The following is a 16,881-nucleotide window of genomic DNA, read 5'->3' on the forward strand; positions in this document are numbered from 1 at the left end:
GAAATGGGTCGCCACAGTCATACCTTTCCTGTTTCTCAGCTCCACCCATATGGCCTCGGTAGACAAGCCCTCTAATCTGTCCTGCCTGAGCACTGCTGTAACATTTTCCCTGACTAGCAATGCTACCCTCCCCCCCCCCCCCCCCCCCCAATCCCTCTGCCTCTATCACTTCTGAAGCATTGGAACCCCGGAACATTAACCTGCCAATGCTGCCCGTCCTGTAGCCAAGTTTCACTAATGGCTACAATGTTATAACTCTACGTGTCAATCCACACTCTCAGCTCGTCAGACTTCCCCACAATACTCCTTGCATTAAAATAGACACACCTCAGAAGATTATTACCACCACAAACAACCCTTCTATTTGTGACTTTGCATGAACTTTTAATATAGTTTATTTTCACCCCTGCTCCACTATCTACTCTGGCACTCTGGTTCTCAGCCTCCTGCAAATCTAGTTTAACCCCCCCTCACCAATAGCACTAACAAACCTCCCTGCAAGGATATTGGTTCCCTTGTAGTTCAGGTGTAACCCGTCTCTCTTGTACAGGTCCCACCTGCCCCAGAAGAGGTCCCAGTGATCCTGAAATCTGAAACCCTGCCCCCTACACTAGTTCCTCAGCCACATGTTCATCCTCTAAAGCATACTATTCTTACCCTCAGTGACACGTGGCACAGGTAGCAATCCTGAGATTACCACCCTCAAGGTCCTGCTTTTTAACTTCCTACCAAGCTCTCTATACTCACTCTTTCTTCCTATTTCATTGGTACCAATGTGTACCATTACAACTCTACCACTTCCAGTAGAAGTGGTAGAGGCTGGTTTGATTTTGTAATTAAAAAAAAAATTGGGTAGGTATATGGACAGGAAAGGAATGGAGATTTATGGTCTGAGTGCCAGTAGGTGGGACTAGATGAGAGTAAGCATTCGGCACGGACTAGAATGGCCAAGATGGCCTGTTTCCATGCTGTAATTGTTATATGGTTATATATCTGGCTGCTACCCTCCCATTTCAGAATGCTGTGCATGTGATCAGACACATCCTTGACCCTGGCACCCAGGAGGCAACAAACCATCCGGGAGTCTGTTACGACCACAGAGCCTCCTGAATGTACCTCTATTGAGTCCCCTAACACTACTACTCTCCTGTTCTGCCCCCTTTCATCCTGCGCTGCAGAACCGGACACAGTGCCAGAGATCTGGCTTCCACAGCTTGTCCCAGTTAAGTTATCCCCCCCCCCCCCAACAGTATCTAAATCAGTATACTTGTTGATGAGGTGAATGGCCACAGAGGAGACCTGCTCCACCTGCCCTTTCCCCTTCCCTTGCATGACGGTAACCCAATTACCTGTGTGCGGCTCCTTTGGCGTAACTGCCTCCCTGAGCTGCTATCTATAAACTTCTCATTCTCCTGAATGATCCACAGGTCATCCAGCTCCTGTTCCAGTTCACTCATGCAGTTTGTTAGGAGCTGCAGCTGGATGCACTTCTTGCAGAGGTCTCCCTGACTTCCCACATCCTGCAAGAGGAGCATTCCAACATCCTGCCTGGCATTCTCTCTACTCTAAACAAACAAAACTTACCAGAATATACCCTCACCTCTGCCTGTTCATGCCGAAGCCTGTTGAGCCAAAACTGTCCCACTCTGACTCAGTCTGCTCTGACGATGGCCACTATATATGTTGGTCTTTTTTTTTAAATTTTGGGGCGCTACGTCACGTAGTAGGTAAATTACTGGAAGGAGTACTAAGAGATAGGATCTACAAGTATTTAGATAGACAGGGACTTATTAGGGAGAGTCAACACAGCTTTGTGCACGGTAGGTCATGTTTAACAAATCCATCAGAGTTTTTCGAGAAAGTTACAAGGAAAGTGGATGAAGGGAAGGCAGTGGATTTTGTCTACATGGACTTCAGTAAGGCCTTTGACAAGGTCCCGCATGGGAGGTTAGTTAGGAAGATTCAGTCACTAGGTATACGTGGTGAGGTAGTAAATTGGATTAGACATTGGCTCAGTGGGAGAAGTCAGAGAGTGGTAGTGAAGGATTGCTACTCTGAGTGGAGGCCTGTGACTAGTGGTGTGCCACAGGGATCAGTGCTGGGATCCATTGTTATTTGTCATCTATATCAATGATCTGGATGATCATGTGGCAAATTGGATCAGCAAATTTGCTGATGATACAAAGATTGGAGGTGTAGTAGACAGTGAGGAAGGTTTTCAAAGCTTGCAGAGGAATCTGGACCAGCTGGAAAAATGGGCTGAAAAATGGCAGATGGAGTTTAATACAGACAAGTGTGAGGTATTGCACTTTAGAAGAAAAAATCCAGGTAGAAAGTACAAGGTAAATGGTAGGGCACTGAGGAGTGCAGTAGAACAGAGGGATCTGGGAATACAGATACAAAATTCCCTAAAAGTGGCGTCACAGGTATATATGGTAGTAAAGAGAGATATTGGTACATTGGCCTTTATAAATCAAAGTAATGAGTATAAGAGTTGGTATGTTATGGTGAGGTTGTATAAGGCATTGGTGATGCTAAATTTGGAGTACTGTGTGCAGTTTTGGTCTCCAAATTACAGGAAGGATATAAGGTTGAAAGAGTGCAGAGAAGCTTTACAAGGATGCTGTGGGGACTTGAGAAACTGAGTTACAGGGAAAGGTTGAATAGATTAGGACTTTATTCCCTGGAGCGTAGAAGAATGAGGGGAGACTTGATAGAGGTATATAAAATTATGATTGGTATAGATAGAGTGAATGCAAGTAGGCTTTTTCCACTGAGGCTAGGGGAGAAAAAAAGACATGGGTTAAGGGTGAAGGGGGAAAAGTTTAAAGGGATCATTGGGGGGGGGGCTTCTTCACACAGAGAGTGATGGGATTGTGGAATGAGCTGACAGATGAAGTGATAAATGCAGGCTCACTTTTAACATTTAAGAAAAACTTGGACAGCTACATGGATGAGAGGTGTATGTAGGGATATGGGCCAGGTACAGGTCAGTGGGACTAGGCAGAAAAATAGTTTGGCACAGCCAAGAAGGGCCAAAAGGCCTGTTTCTGTGCTGTAATGTTCTATGGTTCTAAGTTATGCTTTAGTTGGGAACCATTTTTGACAGCTTTCTTGTAAGATTCCACAAACTAAGTGATCTCTCAGAGTATCATTAAGCCCATTACTAAACTGACAATGCTCAAATAATCTCTTCAATTCAGCTACTTATACTGAAATTGACTCCCCTTCCTTTTAATTCCACTCATGAAACCAAAGCATTCTGCAGTAAACAGTCGTTTCACTTCTAAATGTTCTTGCAGTATTTTCATGATATAAGCAAAGCTAGTTCTGACTGATTTGGTTGGAGCTGTTAAACTTCTAAGTAAACTGTATGCCTTTTAAACCCTATGCATTCAGCAAAACTGGCACTCACTTCTCATTGGCTATTTTATTTGCTTTAAAATACTGCACAATTCACTTATATAGATAGTCCAGTTATCCGTTGTGCAATCAAGCATGTCTGTCTTTTCGATGTAGCCAGCCATTTCTGCATTTTAAAAATTAATGGTTATTATCACCCAGTACTCACTGTTTATGAGCCCATGAACTCAACCACTTTATGCCTTTGTTTTTAAACTCTTGTGGAGAAAGCATGCTGCACTTTAATTAAATCTTAAACAATTTGCTGTTCTTCAAGAGGTCGTAGTCATCTAGGTTTCATTTAAAACTTACTCATTCTCACTGGTTTGTTTTATATCTCCAAACTATTAAAATAATTGAAAGCAAAACATTGGGGCCAGGATAATTAATGTATATTAGTTTGTTTTTACTTTGGGCTAGGCACACATTTATGATGCACAGCTTAATGACCTATGCCATTCATGTACTTTATAGACATAACCATAATGAATTATTTAAACAAAGGATGCTTAATCAGTGATATATTTACAATATTATTCAAATATTACTGAAATATTAAAAACAAACAAAGTGAGCTGCCTTCTTGAATGGCTGCTATCTTTGAGCTATACCCACAATGTTATTTGGGAGCAATTTCTAAGATGTTGATTCATCAGTGAGAAAGGAACAGCAATATATTTACAAGTCAGGATGGTGTGGTTTGGAAAGTAGCATTCCCATGCTAGCCTCTGACCTGGTCTTGTGACCACATTGTGTATATAGCTACACTAATTCAGGTTCCAGTCAATGGTAACCACTTCCCCAACCCCTCAGAATGTTTGTTTATTTATTTATTTTTATTTTGAGATACAGCATTGACAGTCCCTTTCAGACCATTGAGCTGCACCACCCAATAACCCACCAATTTCTCACTAGTCTAATCACAGGTAATTTTATGACCAATTAACCTGCTAACCAGTACGTCTTAGGACTATGGAAGGAAATCGGAGCCACCAGAATAAACTTACGCACTCACAGGGAGAACATACAAACTCCATTATAGGTGGTGCCAAAATTGAATTCCAGAACAACCTTAGCTGTAATAGGATCGTGCCAGCTGCTATAGTACTGTGGTGCCCTATTGATGGTGTGGTATTACATGATGGTAATGTCATTGAAGGTCAGGTGGAGGGGGGGGCTGAATTTTCTCTTGTTGGATAATGTCATTGCCTGCCGTTGGATGTAATATGCTGAAATAGATTGAGACTTGATTAGGAACATAGAAACCCTACAGCACAATACAGGCCCTTTGGCCCACAGTGCTGCGCTGAGTATGTACTTACTTTAGAAATTACCTCATGTTACCCATAGCCGTTATTTTTCTATGCTTCATGTACCTATCCAGGAGTCCCGTAAAGGATCCTATTGTATCCACCTCCACCACCGTTGCCGGCAGCCCATTCCATGCAGTCACCACTCCCCGAGTAAAAAAAACTTGCCCCCAACATCTCCTTTGTACCGACTTCCAAGCAGCTTAAAACTGTGCCCTCTCATGTTAGCCATTTCAGCCCTGAAATCCAAACAATCAGTGCCTTGCATCATCTTATATACCTCTATCAAGTCACCTCTCATCCCCCACCACTCCAAGGAGAAAAGGCAGAGTTCATTCAACCTATTCTCATAAGGCATGCTCCCCAGTCTAGGTAACATCCTCGTAAATCTCCTCTGCACCCTTTCTATAGTTTCCACATCCTTCCTGTAGTGAGGTGACCAGAACTGAGTGCAGTACTCCAAGTGGGGTCTGACCAGGGACCTATATAGCTGTAATATTACCTTTTGGCTCATAAACTCAATCCCATGGTTGATGAATGCCAATGCACCATATTCCTTCTTAACCACAGGGTCAACCTGAGCAGAAACTTTGAGTGTCCTGTGGATTAAGACCCAAAGATCTTCCTGATCTTCCACACTTCCAAGAGTCTTACCATTAATACTATATTCTGCCATCATATTTGAACAACCAAAATGAACCTCCTCACACTTATCTGGGTTGAACTCCATCTGCCACTTCTCAGCCCAGTTTTGCAGCCTATCGATGTCCCGTTGTAACCTCTGACAGCCCTCCACAATATCCACAACACCCTCAGTCTTTGTGTCATCAGTAAATTTGCTAACCCATCCCTTCACTTCCTCATCCAGGTCATTTATAAATATCACGAAGAGAAGAGGTCCCAGAACAGATCCCTGAGGCATACCACTGATCACCGACCTCCATGCAGAATATGACCTGTCTACAACCACTCTTTGTCTTCTGTGGACAAGCCAATTCTGGATCCACAAAGCAAGGTCCCCATAGATCCCCTGCCTCCTTACTTTCTCAATCAGCCTTGCACAGGGTACCTTATCAAATGCCTTGCTGAAATCCATATACACTCCATTTACTGCTCTACCTTCATCAATGTATTTAGTCAAATCCTCGAAAAATTCAATCAGGCTCATAAGGCCTTTGACAAAGCAATACTGACTATTCCTAATCATATTATGACTCTCCAAATGTTTATAAACCCTGCCTCTCAGGATCTTTTCCATCAATTCCCAACTGCTGAAATAAAACTCACTGGCCTATAATTTCTTGGGCTATCTCTACTCCCTTTCTTGAATAAAGGAACAACATCTGCAACCCTCCAATCCTACGGAACCTCTCCCATCCCCATTGATGATGCAAAGATCATCGTCAGAGGTTCAGCAATCTCCTCTCTCACCTTCCGCAATAGCTTGGGGTACATCTCATCCAGTCCTGGAGACTTATCCAACTTGATGCTTTCCAAAAGCTCCAGCACATCATCTTCCTTAATAATCGACATGGTCAAGCTTTTCAGTCCACTGTGAGTCATCCTTTCAATCGCCAAGATCTTTTTCCATTGTGAATACTGAAGCAAAGTATTCATTAAGTATCTCTGCTACCGGTTCAATACATACTTTTCCACTGTCACAATTGATTAGTCCCCATTCTCTCATGTTTTACCCTCTTGCTCTTCATATACTTGTAAAATGCCTTGTGATATTCCTTAATTCTGCTTGCCAAGGCCTTCTCATGGCCCCTACTGATTCTTCTAATTTCATTCTTAAGCTCCTTCCTGCTTGCCTTATAGTCTTCTAGATCTCTATCATTACCTAGTTTTTGAGAACCTTTCCTAAGGTTTTCTTTTCTTCTTCACTAGACTTTCAACAGCCTTTGTACACCATGGTTCCTGTACCCTACCATCATTTTCCTGTCTCATTGGAACATAACTATGCAGAATGCTGCACAAATATCCCCAGAACTTTTGCCACATTTCTGCCATACATTTCCCTGAGAACATCTGTTCCCAATTAATGCTTCCAAGTTCCTGCCTGATAGCTTCATATTTCCCCTTACTCCAATTAAACACTTTCCTAACTTGTCTGTTCCTATCCCTCTCCAATGCTATGGTAAAGGAGATATAATTGTGATCACTATCTCTGAAATGCTCTCCCACTGAGAGACCTGACTAGGTTCATTTCTCAATACCAGATCAAGTGCAGTCTCTCCTTTTTTTTTGAAATTTATTTTTTTATTGAAGTTCATCATTCTCTGCCACAGGAAACAGTTGAGGCCGGTTCATTGGCTATATTTAAGAGGAAGTTAGATATGGCCCTTGTGGCTAAAGGGATCAGGGGGTTTGGAGAGAAAGCAGGTACAGGGTTCTAAGTTGGATGATCAGCCATGCTCATACTGAATGGCGGTGCCGGCTCGAAGGGCCGAATGGCCTACTCCTGCTCCTATTTTCTATGTTTGTATGTTTTTAAACAAATATTTCCATAAGATGTATTTCAGATACTGTACATATATATCACATAGTCAAATATGACACAAATCTCCACATAGTAATTATCTGAGGTATATAATTATAGAAAAGAGAGGAAAGAAAGAACAAGCAAAAGGAGAAAACTATGTACAAGTAGGGAGTGATCTTTTTTTAACAACACAATCATTGATTTGTGAGGATAAAATCAGGCCTATGAGGTGTTATGTATTTAAATCATTTTTCCTGGTATGAACCAAATTATTCTAACTTATGATTAACAGATGCTATTATCTTCTCCATTTTGTAAATGTCCATTGTGATTTCCATCTATGTATTTAAGGTTAGGCTCTCCTGTGATAACCATTTCCTAGTAAGGGTCTTTCTACCAGCCACTAGCAGTATATTCATTAAATATTTATCTCTTATCAACCATTCTTGAGGTGTATACCCAAAATATATGGTCTTATTTTCTAAGGGTATTTCTAAGATGTCTTGTAGGGTATATCCCACTGCAATAGTCTTTAATAACGGGGCATTCCCAGAAAATATAATAATGGTTTGCATATTTATTTCCACAATTTCTCCAGCAAACAGGGAGGTTACTATCATAATGGGATTTCTGAGAGGGTGTAATAAAATAGTTTATCAAGTTTTTCCATCCGAACTCCCTCCATTTCTGTGAACTGGTACACTTCCATTGATACCTCCATATTATTGTCCATTCTTCCTCAGATATAATTATCTCACCTTCCCTCTCCCATATTGTTTTAGTGTATGAAGTCGAATGTGTTTTAAGATTTGACAAACGCTTATACACGCTTGAAATATTCTACTACCATTATCTGAATTATACGCTTTTCTAAATAGCTCTATCAAACATGTACTTGGCTACATTTTTAACCATCCTATTAACTTATTTTTGCATCTGTAAATACCAATAAAAGTCTTGTTTTTCTAATGTGTTTCTCTTTAAGCACTTCAAAACTGAACAGTGTTCCTTCTTTCATTATATTGCAAAGAATTGTTATTCCTTTAACTGTCCATTCCTTAAATCTAGCATCCAGTTTATTCGCCGTAAAATCCGAGTCATATGCACAGCATTTAAGAATTGCAATATCTCCCTCTAGTTTATATTCTTTTATAATAGTTTTCCATATTTTAAGAGTCCATTTCACCCATGGGTTATCAATAGTATTTATGTACCTTTGTAGGTTGTTATCAGCCAAAATTGCCTGTATGGAGATGGGAAGTATCCCATCCTCAATGTTTTTCCATTGAGCGTCATATGGGTTGCACCAACATATATCACAGCTCTCAACTGTGCTGCAAAATAATAATCTCTAATAGAAGGTAGGCCCCATCTCCCCTTTTCCTTAGCTAATTGCAAAGTTTTGAGATGAACTCTAGGCCTTTTACCTTGCCAAATATATCTTGATAACATTTTGTTCCATTTATTGAATTGATTTTGATTAATTTCTATTGGTAGGGTTTGAAAGAGATATAATAGTCTGGGCGGTATATTCACTTTAATAGATTCAATCCTTGAACTGAAACTAAAAAAAGGTATTAGATTCCATCTTATATATCTTCCTTCATTTTTTAAAATATTGGCTGATAATTGCATTCTGAAAATTTGAAATAATGATGCCCAAATATTTGAAAGACTCTGTTTGCCATGCCCAGGGATATCTACTTTCAATTTCTCTTGGTGGACTATAGTTATATGAAAGTAATTGGGTTTTATCTATGTTGATCTTGTATCCTGGTAATTGACCATATTGTCCAAAGGATTGCATCAATTTAGGTTAAGAGTATACACAAAATACTCTGCAGATGCTGGGGTCAAAGCAACATGCTGGAGGAACTCAGCAGTTCAGGCAGCATCCATGGAAATGAAGAAGGAGGGGGCAGGGACCCTATGAAGAAGGTTGGGGGAGGGTTGGAAGGAGAAGGCTGGTAGGTGCCAGGTGAAAAACCAGTTTGGGAAAAGATCAAGGGGTGGGGTAGGGGAAGCAGGAAAGGTGAAGAAGTAAGGTAAGGGGAAAGCACTATGGGTAGTAGAAGAAGGCAAAACCATGAGGGAGGTGATAGGCAGCAGGGGGAGGAGGCCGAGTGAAACTGGGATGGTGGGAGGGAATTACCGGAAGTTGGAGAATTCAACGCTCATGCCAAGGGGCTGTCACATGCATAGGCAGTTATCTCAAGATTATTACCTTTGAGGTCTTGCTTCTCAACCTCCTTCCTAACTCCCTGTTAGATTTCAGATGAAAAGCCACTACTTTTCATAATCTACATCAACAATTTCGCTAAGAAGACCAAATGGCCTATTTCCAAGTTTACTGGCACTATATAACTAGTTAGAATTGTGAATATTGAAGCGGGTGGGTGCGTCAAGAGGCTTCAAGGCAATCTGGGCAAACTGATGAGAGGGTGAAAACATGGCAGTGGGAATATAATGTGGAAAAATGTGAAATTATCCACTTTGTTGCACATAACAAAATAATTAGATTATTTGCTAAATGGTAAGGAATGGTATTGTTGGCATTCAAGGGAACATTGACCTGTTTATACACGAGTTCCTGAAGGCCAACATGGGTACGACAAGCAATAAGGAAGGCAAATAATATTTAGCCTTTATTACAAGATAACTTGAATTCATATTGCATTTGTATAAACCATTGGTGAGACCAGACCCAAGGAACTGTATACTGTTTTGGTCTTTTTACCAAAAGAAATGGGTGTATTTTAAGAATAAAGGTCAGGTTATTTCTGGGATTTATGGAAATCAAGGTTATTGACATCAGTGCTAGGAAAGGGATCGGAAATAGATCAACTGATAGTGAATGACAATGCTAGTGTCAGGAGCTACGGTACATGCTGCTACTTTTTCTGGAATTAGTAGAGTCTGGGAGTCAATAGCAACATTCACAGGTTTGTTCCAGGTCAGACCATTTTTTCTTTTCAGTCTGGTCTGGCGCTTAAATCAGCCAAACTGCTATTTGTTCCTTGCTCTGAGACCCAGTTTCTCTTCAATATGCTTTCAGGCCAGGGACCTGCAGCCTCGGTTCAGCCTGCACCTGGCCTTTCCAATCTGTTCTGCTCCTAAGTCGGTCAGACATTGGCTTGTTCCTCACTCTTGGGCCTGGGCACCGCTGCCTCACCTCTTTTTGGATCTGCGCTTCAAATTAGCTCCAAGCATGATCCAGCAATGGCCAAACATTGGCTCATTCCTTGTTCTCGGGTCAGGCCTCACCACCTTGATTTGGCCTGTACACACCAGACCACAACCATCCTGAACCTCTGAGACTTAAGTTTACACTGCAAAAATGCCAGCTGAAATCTGGAATGGAAATTACAGGCTATTCATTACCATGATTGTTTTCAAGAAAAAGTGTGATCGATAAAATAATTAGTAGCCAGCAAGTCTTGGCTGAACTTTACCATCTCAAACCAGAGAGTGATGTGGACTTTTCAGTTTGAATGGCTGGGTATGCATTTTTTATTTTCTAAATCTTATCCCAAGAAAATTGCCCTTTTCATTACTTCATTTTATAACAGATTTGAGACAAATATGCAGTTTGCTCCATCATTTCAGAGGACAGTCAAAAGGCAACCTCTTTTGCTCTGGATCCAAAGCCATTTAGGCTTTCAAATCACCAATACTGATGTTATCCTATACCACTGATGTAAGTCAAACTGCCATTGTTGGATGAGAATTAATTGCTCTGGATTATTGGTGCTAGTCATGAACTTCTAGTAGAGTAATGTTACCACTGAATGTATTAATGCCTTAAAATTACACCATTTTTGTTGCTGAACTGATCTGAATGATCAGTTCAAACGGGACTCTGGCACTTTGCCCAGTGCCGTGATCAAGAAAGCAAGGAGAAATGCAGTACTTCTAGAGGATTCCATTGTGAGGGGAACAGCCAAGAGATTCTGCGAGCCAGACAAGGATACCCGAATGGTGTGTTGTCTCCTTGGTGCCAGGGTGCGGGATATCTCTGATCGGGTCCAGAGTATTCTGAGGAGAGAGGGCAAGCAACCAGAAGTCTTGGTACACATTGGTACCAATGACATGGACAGAAAAAGAGAGGAGGTCCAGAAGGAAGATTACTAGGAGCTAGGAAGAAAATTGAAAAGCCGGACCTCCAGAGTAATAATCTCAGGATTACTGCCTGAGCCACACGCCAGTGATGGCTTAGCAGAATTAAGCAGATGAATGTGTGGCTAAGTAACTGGTACAGGGGGCAGGGCTTCAAAGTCTTAGATCACTGGGATCTATTTTGGTGGAGGCTTGACTTATACAGAAATGATGGGTTACACCTGAACTCAAAGGGTAATAATATCCTGACGGGATTGTTTAATATAGCTGTTAGGGAGGGTTTAAATTAAGTTGGCAGGGGGAAGGAAACCAGGGTGTTAGGGTCGAGGAAGAGGAAAATAGAAATAAGTCAAAGATACTGAGCAGCAAAGATGGTAAGAAGGACAGGCAGGTGAATAGACAGGATAATTTGCTGTGCGATAGAAATATAACAAATACTGATCTAAGTGTACTATACTTAAATGCCCACAGCATTAGAAATAAAGTGGATGACCTTGATGTACAGCTACAGGTTAAAAGATATGACATAGTGGCCATCACTGAGTCATGGCTAAATGATGGATGTGATTGGGAGCTGAATGTTCAAGGATACACCGTGTATAGCAAAGATAGATAGCAAAGTAGGTAAAGGGGGTGGCATGGCCCTGATGGTAAGCAATGATATCAAATCACTAGAAAGAAGGGACATAGGATCAGAAGAAGTAGAATCCCTATGGGTTGAGTTAAGAAATGGCAAGGGTAAAAAGACATTAATAGCAGTTATATACAGGCCTCCAAACAGCAGCCGGGATGTGGACTACAAGTTACAGCTGGAAATAGAAAAAGCGTGTCAGAAGGAAAATGTCAAAATAATTATGGGAGATTTTAATATGAAAGTGGATTGGGAAAGTCAGGAAGATACTGGATCTCAGGAGAATGTAGAATGCCTATGGGATGGCTTTCTGGAGCAGCTTGTCCATAAGCCCACCAGGGGATCGGCTGTTTTGGATTGGGTGCTGTGTAATGAGCCTGAGGTGATTAGGGAACTGGAGGTAATGGAACCCCTTGGAAGCAGTGATCATAATATGATCAAGTTCAGTTTCAAATTTGAAAAGGAGAAGCTGATATTAGGTGTATCAATATTTCAGTGGAACAAAGGAAATTACAGTGGTATGAGGGAGGAACTGGCCCAATTTGATTTGAAAAGTAAGCTAAATTGAGGGACAGTAGAGCAGAATTGGATGAAATTCCTACAAGAAAAGGAGAGTGCAGGAAAAATATATTCCAAGAAAAAAGAAAATCATAAAAGGAAAAATGACACAAATGTGGCTAACAAGAGAAGTTAAGGCTAAAATGAAAGCAAAAGAGGCAGCGTACAAGGAAGCAAAAATTAGTGGAAAAACTGAGGACTGGACGAATTTTAAAAATTTACAGAAGGAAACTAAGAAAGTCATTAGGAAAGAAAAGATGAATTATGAAAGGAAATTGGCAATTAACATAAAAAAGGACACTAAGAGTTTTTTTTAAATATATGAAGAGTAAAAGAGTGACACAGGTAGATATAGGATCTATTGAAACGGATGCTGGAGAAATTATAATGGGTAACAAAGAGATGGCAGAGGAACTAAATATTTTGCATCAGTCTTCACAGTGGAAGGCATTAGCAACATACCTGATAGCCAAAGGTCTCAGGGAATAGAATTAGGTACAGTCAAGATTACTAGAGAGAAAGTGCTTGAGAAGCCAAATGGACTAAGGATAGATAAGTCTCACGGACCGAATGAAGTTCTGAATAGGTTCTGAAGGTGGCGGCTTTGGAGATTGTGGAGGCATTGGAAATAATCTTCCAGGAATCAGTAGACTCGGGCAGGGTTCCAGATGACTGGAAGGTCGCAAATGTAGTTCCGTTGTTTAAGAAAGGGGGGAGGCAGCAAAAAAAAAATTACAGACCTATTAGTCTGACATCAGTAGTTAGGAAGTTATTGGAATCGATCCTCAAGGTTGAGATTATGAATTACCTTAAGGTGCATGACAAAATAGGCCCAAGCCAGCATGGTTTCATGAAGAGAAGTTCCTGCCTCACCAAGCTATTGGAATTTTTTGATATAATCTCAAATAAGATTGATAAGGGAGAGGCTGTGGATGTTGTGTATTTGGATTTTCAAAAGGTCTTTGATAAGGTGCCGCATAAGAGGCTGCTTAATAAGATGAGTGCCCATGGAATTACAGGAAGGATATTGGAATGGGTGCAGCATTGGCTGATAGGCAGAAAGCAAAGAGTGGGAATACAGGGATCTGGTTGGTTGCCAGTCACTAGTGGTGTTCCGCAAGGGTCGGTGTTGGGGCCTCTTCTTTTTACACTGTATATCGATGATTATGGATTAAACGGTTTTGTGGCTAAGTTTGTGGATGACGCCAAGATAGGTGGAGGAGCAGGAGGTGTTGAAGAAACAGAAAGGTTGCAGAGAGACTTGGTCAGTTTCGGAGAGTGGGCAAAGAAATGGCAGGTGAGATACAATGTTGAGAAATGTACGTTTCTACATTTTGAAAGAAGAAACAATTGGGCAGATTATTATTTAGATGGGGAGAAAATTCAAAAATCGGAAGTGCAAAGGGACTTGGGGGTCCTAGTGCAGGATACCCTAAAGGTTAACCACCAGGTTAGATCGGCAGTAAGGAAAGCGAATGCTATGTTGGCATTCATTTATAGAGAAATAGTGTATAAGAGTAAGTAGGTGTTGATGAGGCTCTATGGGGCACTGGTGAGACCCCATTTGAAATACTGTGTGCAGTTTTGAGCCCCCTATCTTAGAAAGGATGTACTGATGTTGGAGAGAGTTCAGAGAAGATTCACTAGGATGATTCCTGGAATGCAGGGACTAACATATGAGGAGCGTTTATCGGCTCTTGGATTGTATTCATTAGGGTATAGAAGAATGATAGGGGATCTCATAGAAACATTTCAAATGTTGAAAGGGTTGGACAGAGTAGATGTGGAAAGGCTGTTTCCCTTGGTGTGTGAGTCCAGGACAAGAGGTCACAGTCTTAGATTTAGAGGGTACTCATTTAAAACAGAGATGAAGAGAAATTTTTTTAGCCAGAGGGTCATGGATTTATGGAATTCGTTGCCAAATACAGCTGTGGAGACCCAATCATTGAAGGTTTTTAAGGAGGAGATTGACAGGTAGCTGATTAGTCAGGGTATCAAGAAATATAGGGAAAAAAACCGAAAATTGGAACTAGAGGGGAGAATAGTTTAGCTCATGGTGGAGTGGCGGAGCAGACCCAATGGGCCGAATGGCCTACTTCTGCTCCTTTGTCTTGTGATCTTGTGCATGGTTGATTGTTATGTCGTGGTTTGCGGTATTGAACCAGTTCCAAGTTCTTGAGACAGTGAAGAGATGCATTTACTAGTGGAAGATATGAGAGAAATACGTATCTACTTTCTTAAATTTGAGCAATGCTGGTAGCTATGTAATTGATAATGCTGAACATGGAAGTGAATAGTGTGGATGATTCAGTTCCATGAATCTATTCCATCATTCATTTAGAGCATGGCTAATATGTGCTCAGTATCATTTAATTACTTTTGCTCCTTATTTTTTTTTACCTCTATATTTAAAATTTAGTGAAGTAACTACTGATTCCATTAACCCACAGTATAAAAACAACTGAATGTATAAGAAAATGTACATTTGTGGGTACAACAGCAAACAGAGTAGAAGTCTAGAATGGTTCCACAGAAGAAACTTCAAATTACTTTTCAGCTTACAGTTCCAGCAATCTCAATGGGGCAGTTAAATGTATGAGGTAAAAACAGTATGCATTACTAGTCTAAATACTAAATTACCTCCTGCTATCTTTTAGAATCTGAATTTCACTGGTTTCCGAAAGATTCTGAAGAAGCATGACAAGATGCTGGAGACAAGTCGTGGAGCTGACTGGCGAGTAGTGCATGTAGAGGTGGCTCCATTCTACACCTGCAAGAAAATCACTCAGCTCATCAGTGAAACAGAGGTGAGAGACACAGAGTATTTCACATGATGAAGAACAAGGATTCTTCCTGAAAGTGGTCAGTTCACAATGTAGTATTCATAATGCCTGTGTTTTTACTGTCAAAAAATGTTCATTGGTAGGTTTTGTCACTTCTCAGTGTATGTGCTGGAGAGTTTAGGATTAGAACATGAATTAGAAAGTCGAATTAATGATCAACCTAGAGTTAGCAAGACATCCGTTTTGTATCAAAGCTGCTATAGAATAATAATAGGAATGAACCAATATGACCACCTAGTAGTGATATACTTGCAGGATTCCAGCAATGTTCTACATATGAACATCGAGTAATTAGGTCTAAATTATGTGACCTGTCCCACACCAGTCAGAGGGTTATGTAGTTGTACTAATCAGATTATTCTTACAGCCAACATGCAAATCTATTCTTCACAACCTCCAGGTACTTCTAGTCACACCAGAAGGACAGACTCACAGTAGGTGGTAACACAATGGTATACGGGTTAAATGAATGATACCAGATCTCATGAAGTCTCAAACACAAGCAAGCAGAGAGCTCCTTCCTCCAGTTGACTAATAAATACTAATTAGCATTTCCAGACAACTGTGAGAGTCACTAGGCCATAAAAGGAATGCTGGATAGTGGACTAGAAATATCAGTCACGAAGGATGGTTTAACAGCAAAGCCACTGATGAATCCCAGCTGATTCTGCAGTGTGACTGAATAAATGCAAGGGCTAAAACATGATCTGTTTCCTTCTGACCTGATTAAGATGTTGTTTTTTACGGTGGACCTAGTGATTGCTTTAACATTAAGGCAGTATTTAACCAAGAGGTTAGGAGATTCTGCAGGTTTTAAATCCAGAGTAACACATACAAAATGCTGGAGAGAGGAACTCAGCAGATGAGGCAGCATCTATGGGAAGGAATAAAACTGTTGATGTTTCTGGCTAAGACCCTTAATCAGAATTTGAAAGGAAGGGGGAAGAAGGCAGAACAAGAAAGTGGAGGGTGGAGGGGAAGCAATACAACCCTCCTTAGATGATGTGAAGCCAGATGAGGGGGAAGGTAGGTGGGTAGGGTAGGGTGGATGAAGTTAGAAGCTACAAGGTGATAGGTAGAAAAAGGTAAAGAGCTGAAGAAGGTATCTGATAGACATTGGGAGAAAGGGAAGGAGAAGAGGCACCAGAGGGAGATGATAGGCAAGTGAGGAGGAGAACGAGTAAGAAGGAAACTAGGAGGAGAGAGGGAGAATTTTAGGTATGTGAAGAGAAAGAAGATAGTTAAGAACAATGTTGGGCCCTTGAAGAATGAATTAGATGAAATTGTTATGGGAAACAGAGAAATGGCAGAAGAATTTAATAAGTACTTTACATCTGTCTTCACTAAGGAAGACACAAGCAATCTCCCAGATGTATGAGTGGGCCAAGGACATAGGGTAACAGAGGAAATGAAACAGATTGACATTAGGAAGGAAGCGGTGATGAGTAGACTGATGGGACCGAAGGCTGACAAATCCCCAGGTCCAGATGGTCTGCATCCTTGGGTACTAAAGGAGGTGGCCCTGGAAATTGCGGA

The 16,881-nt window shown here is 41.0% G+C and overlaps 1 protein-coding gene across 3 annotated transcripts in view; it reads left to right on the top strand.

Annotated features, from left to right (window-relative positions):
* The window catches only part of LOC132402201 (xenotropic and polytropic retrovirus receptor 1 homolog), a 444,705-nt gene that overhangs the window by 280,420 nt on the left and 147,404 nt on the right, over window positions 1-16,881 (top strand). For all 3 annotated transcript variants that reach the window (XM_059984917.1, XM_059984920.1, XM_059984919.1), the window contains one exon: window positions 15,160-15,309. In XM_059984917.1, coding sequence (XP_059840900.1) covers window positions 15,160-15,309 — 150 coding nt within the window. The remainder of the gene's footprint in view (window positions 1-15,159; window positions 15,310-16,881) is intronic.

The sequence above is a fragment of the Hypanus sabinus genome, chromosome 11, assembly GCF_030144855.1.
Source record: "Hypanus sabinus isolate sHypSab1 chromosome 11, sHypSab1.hap1, whole genome shotgun sequence".
Lineage (NCBI taxonomy): Eukaryota > Metazoa > Chordata > Chondrichthyes > Myliobatiformes > Dasyatidae > Hypanus > Hypanus sabinus.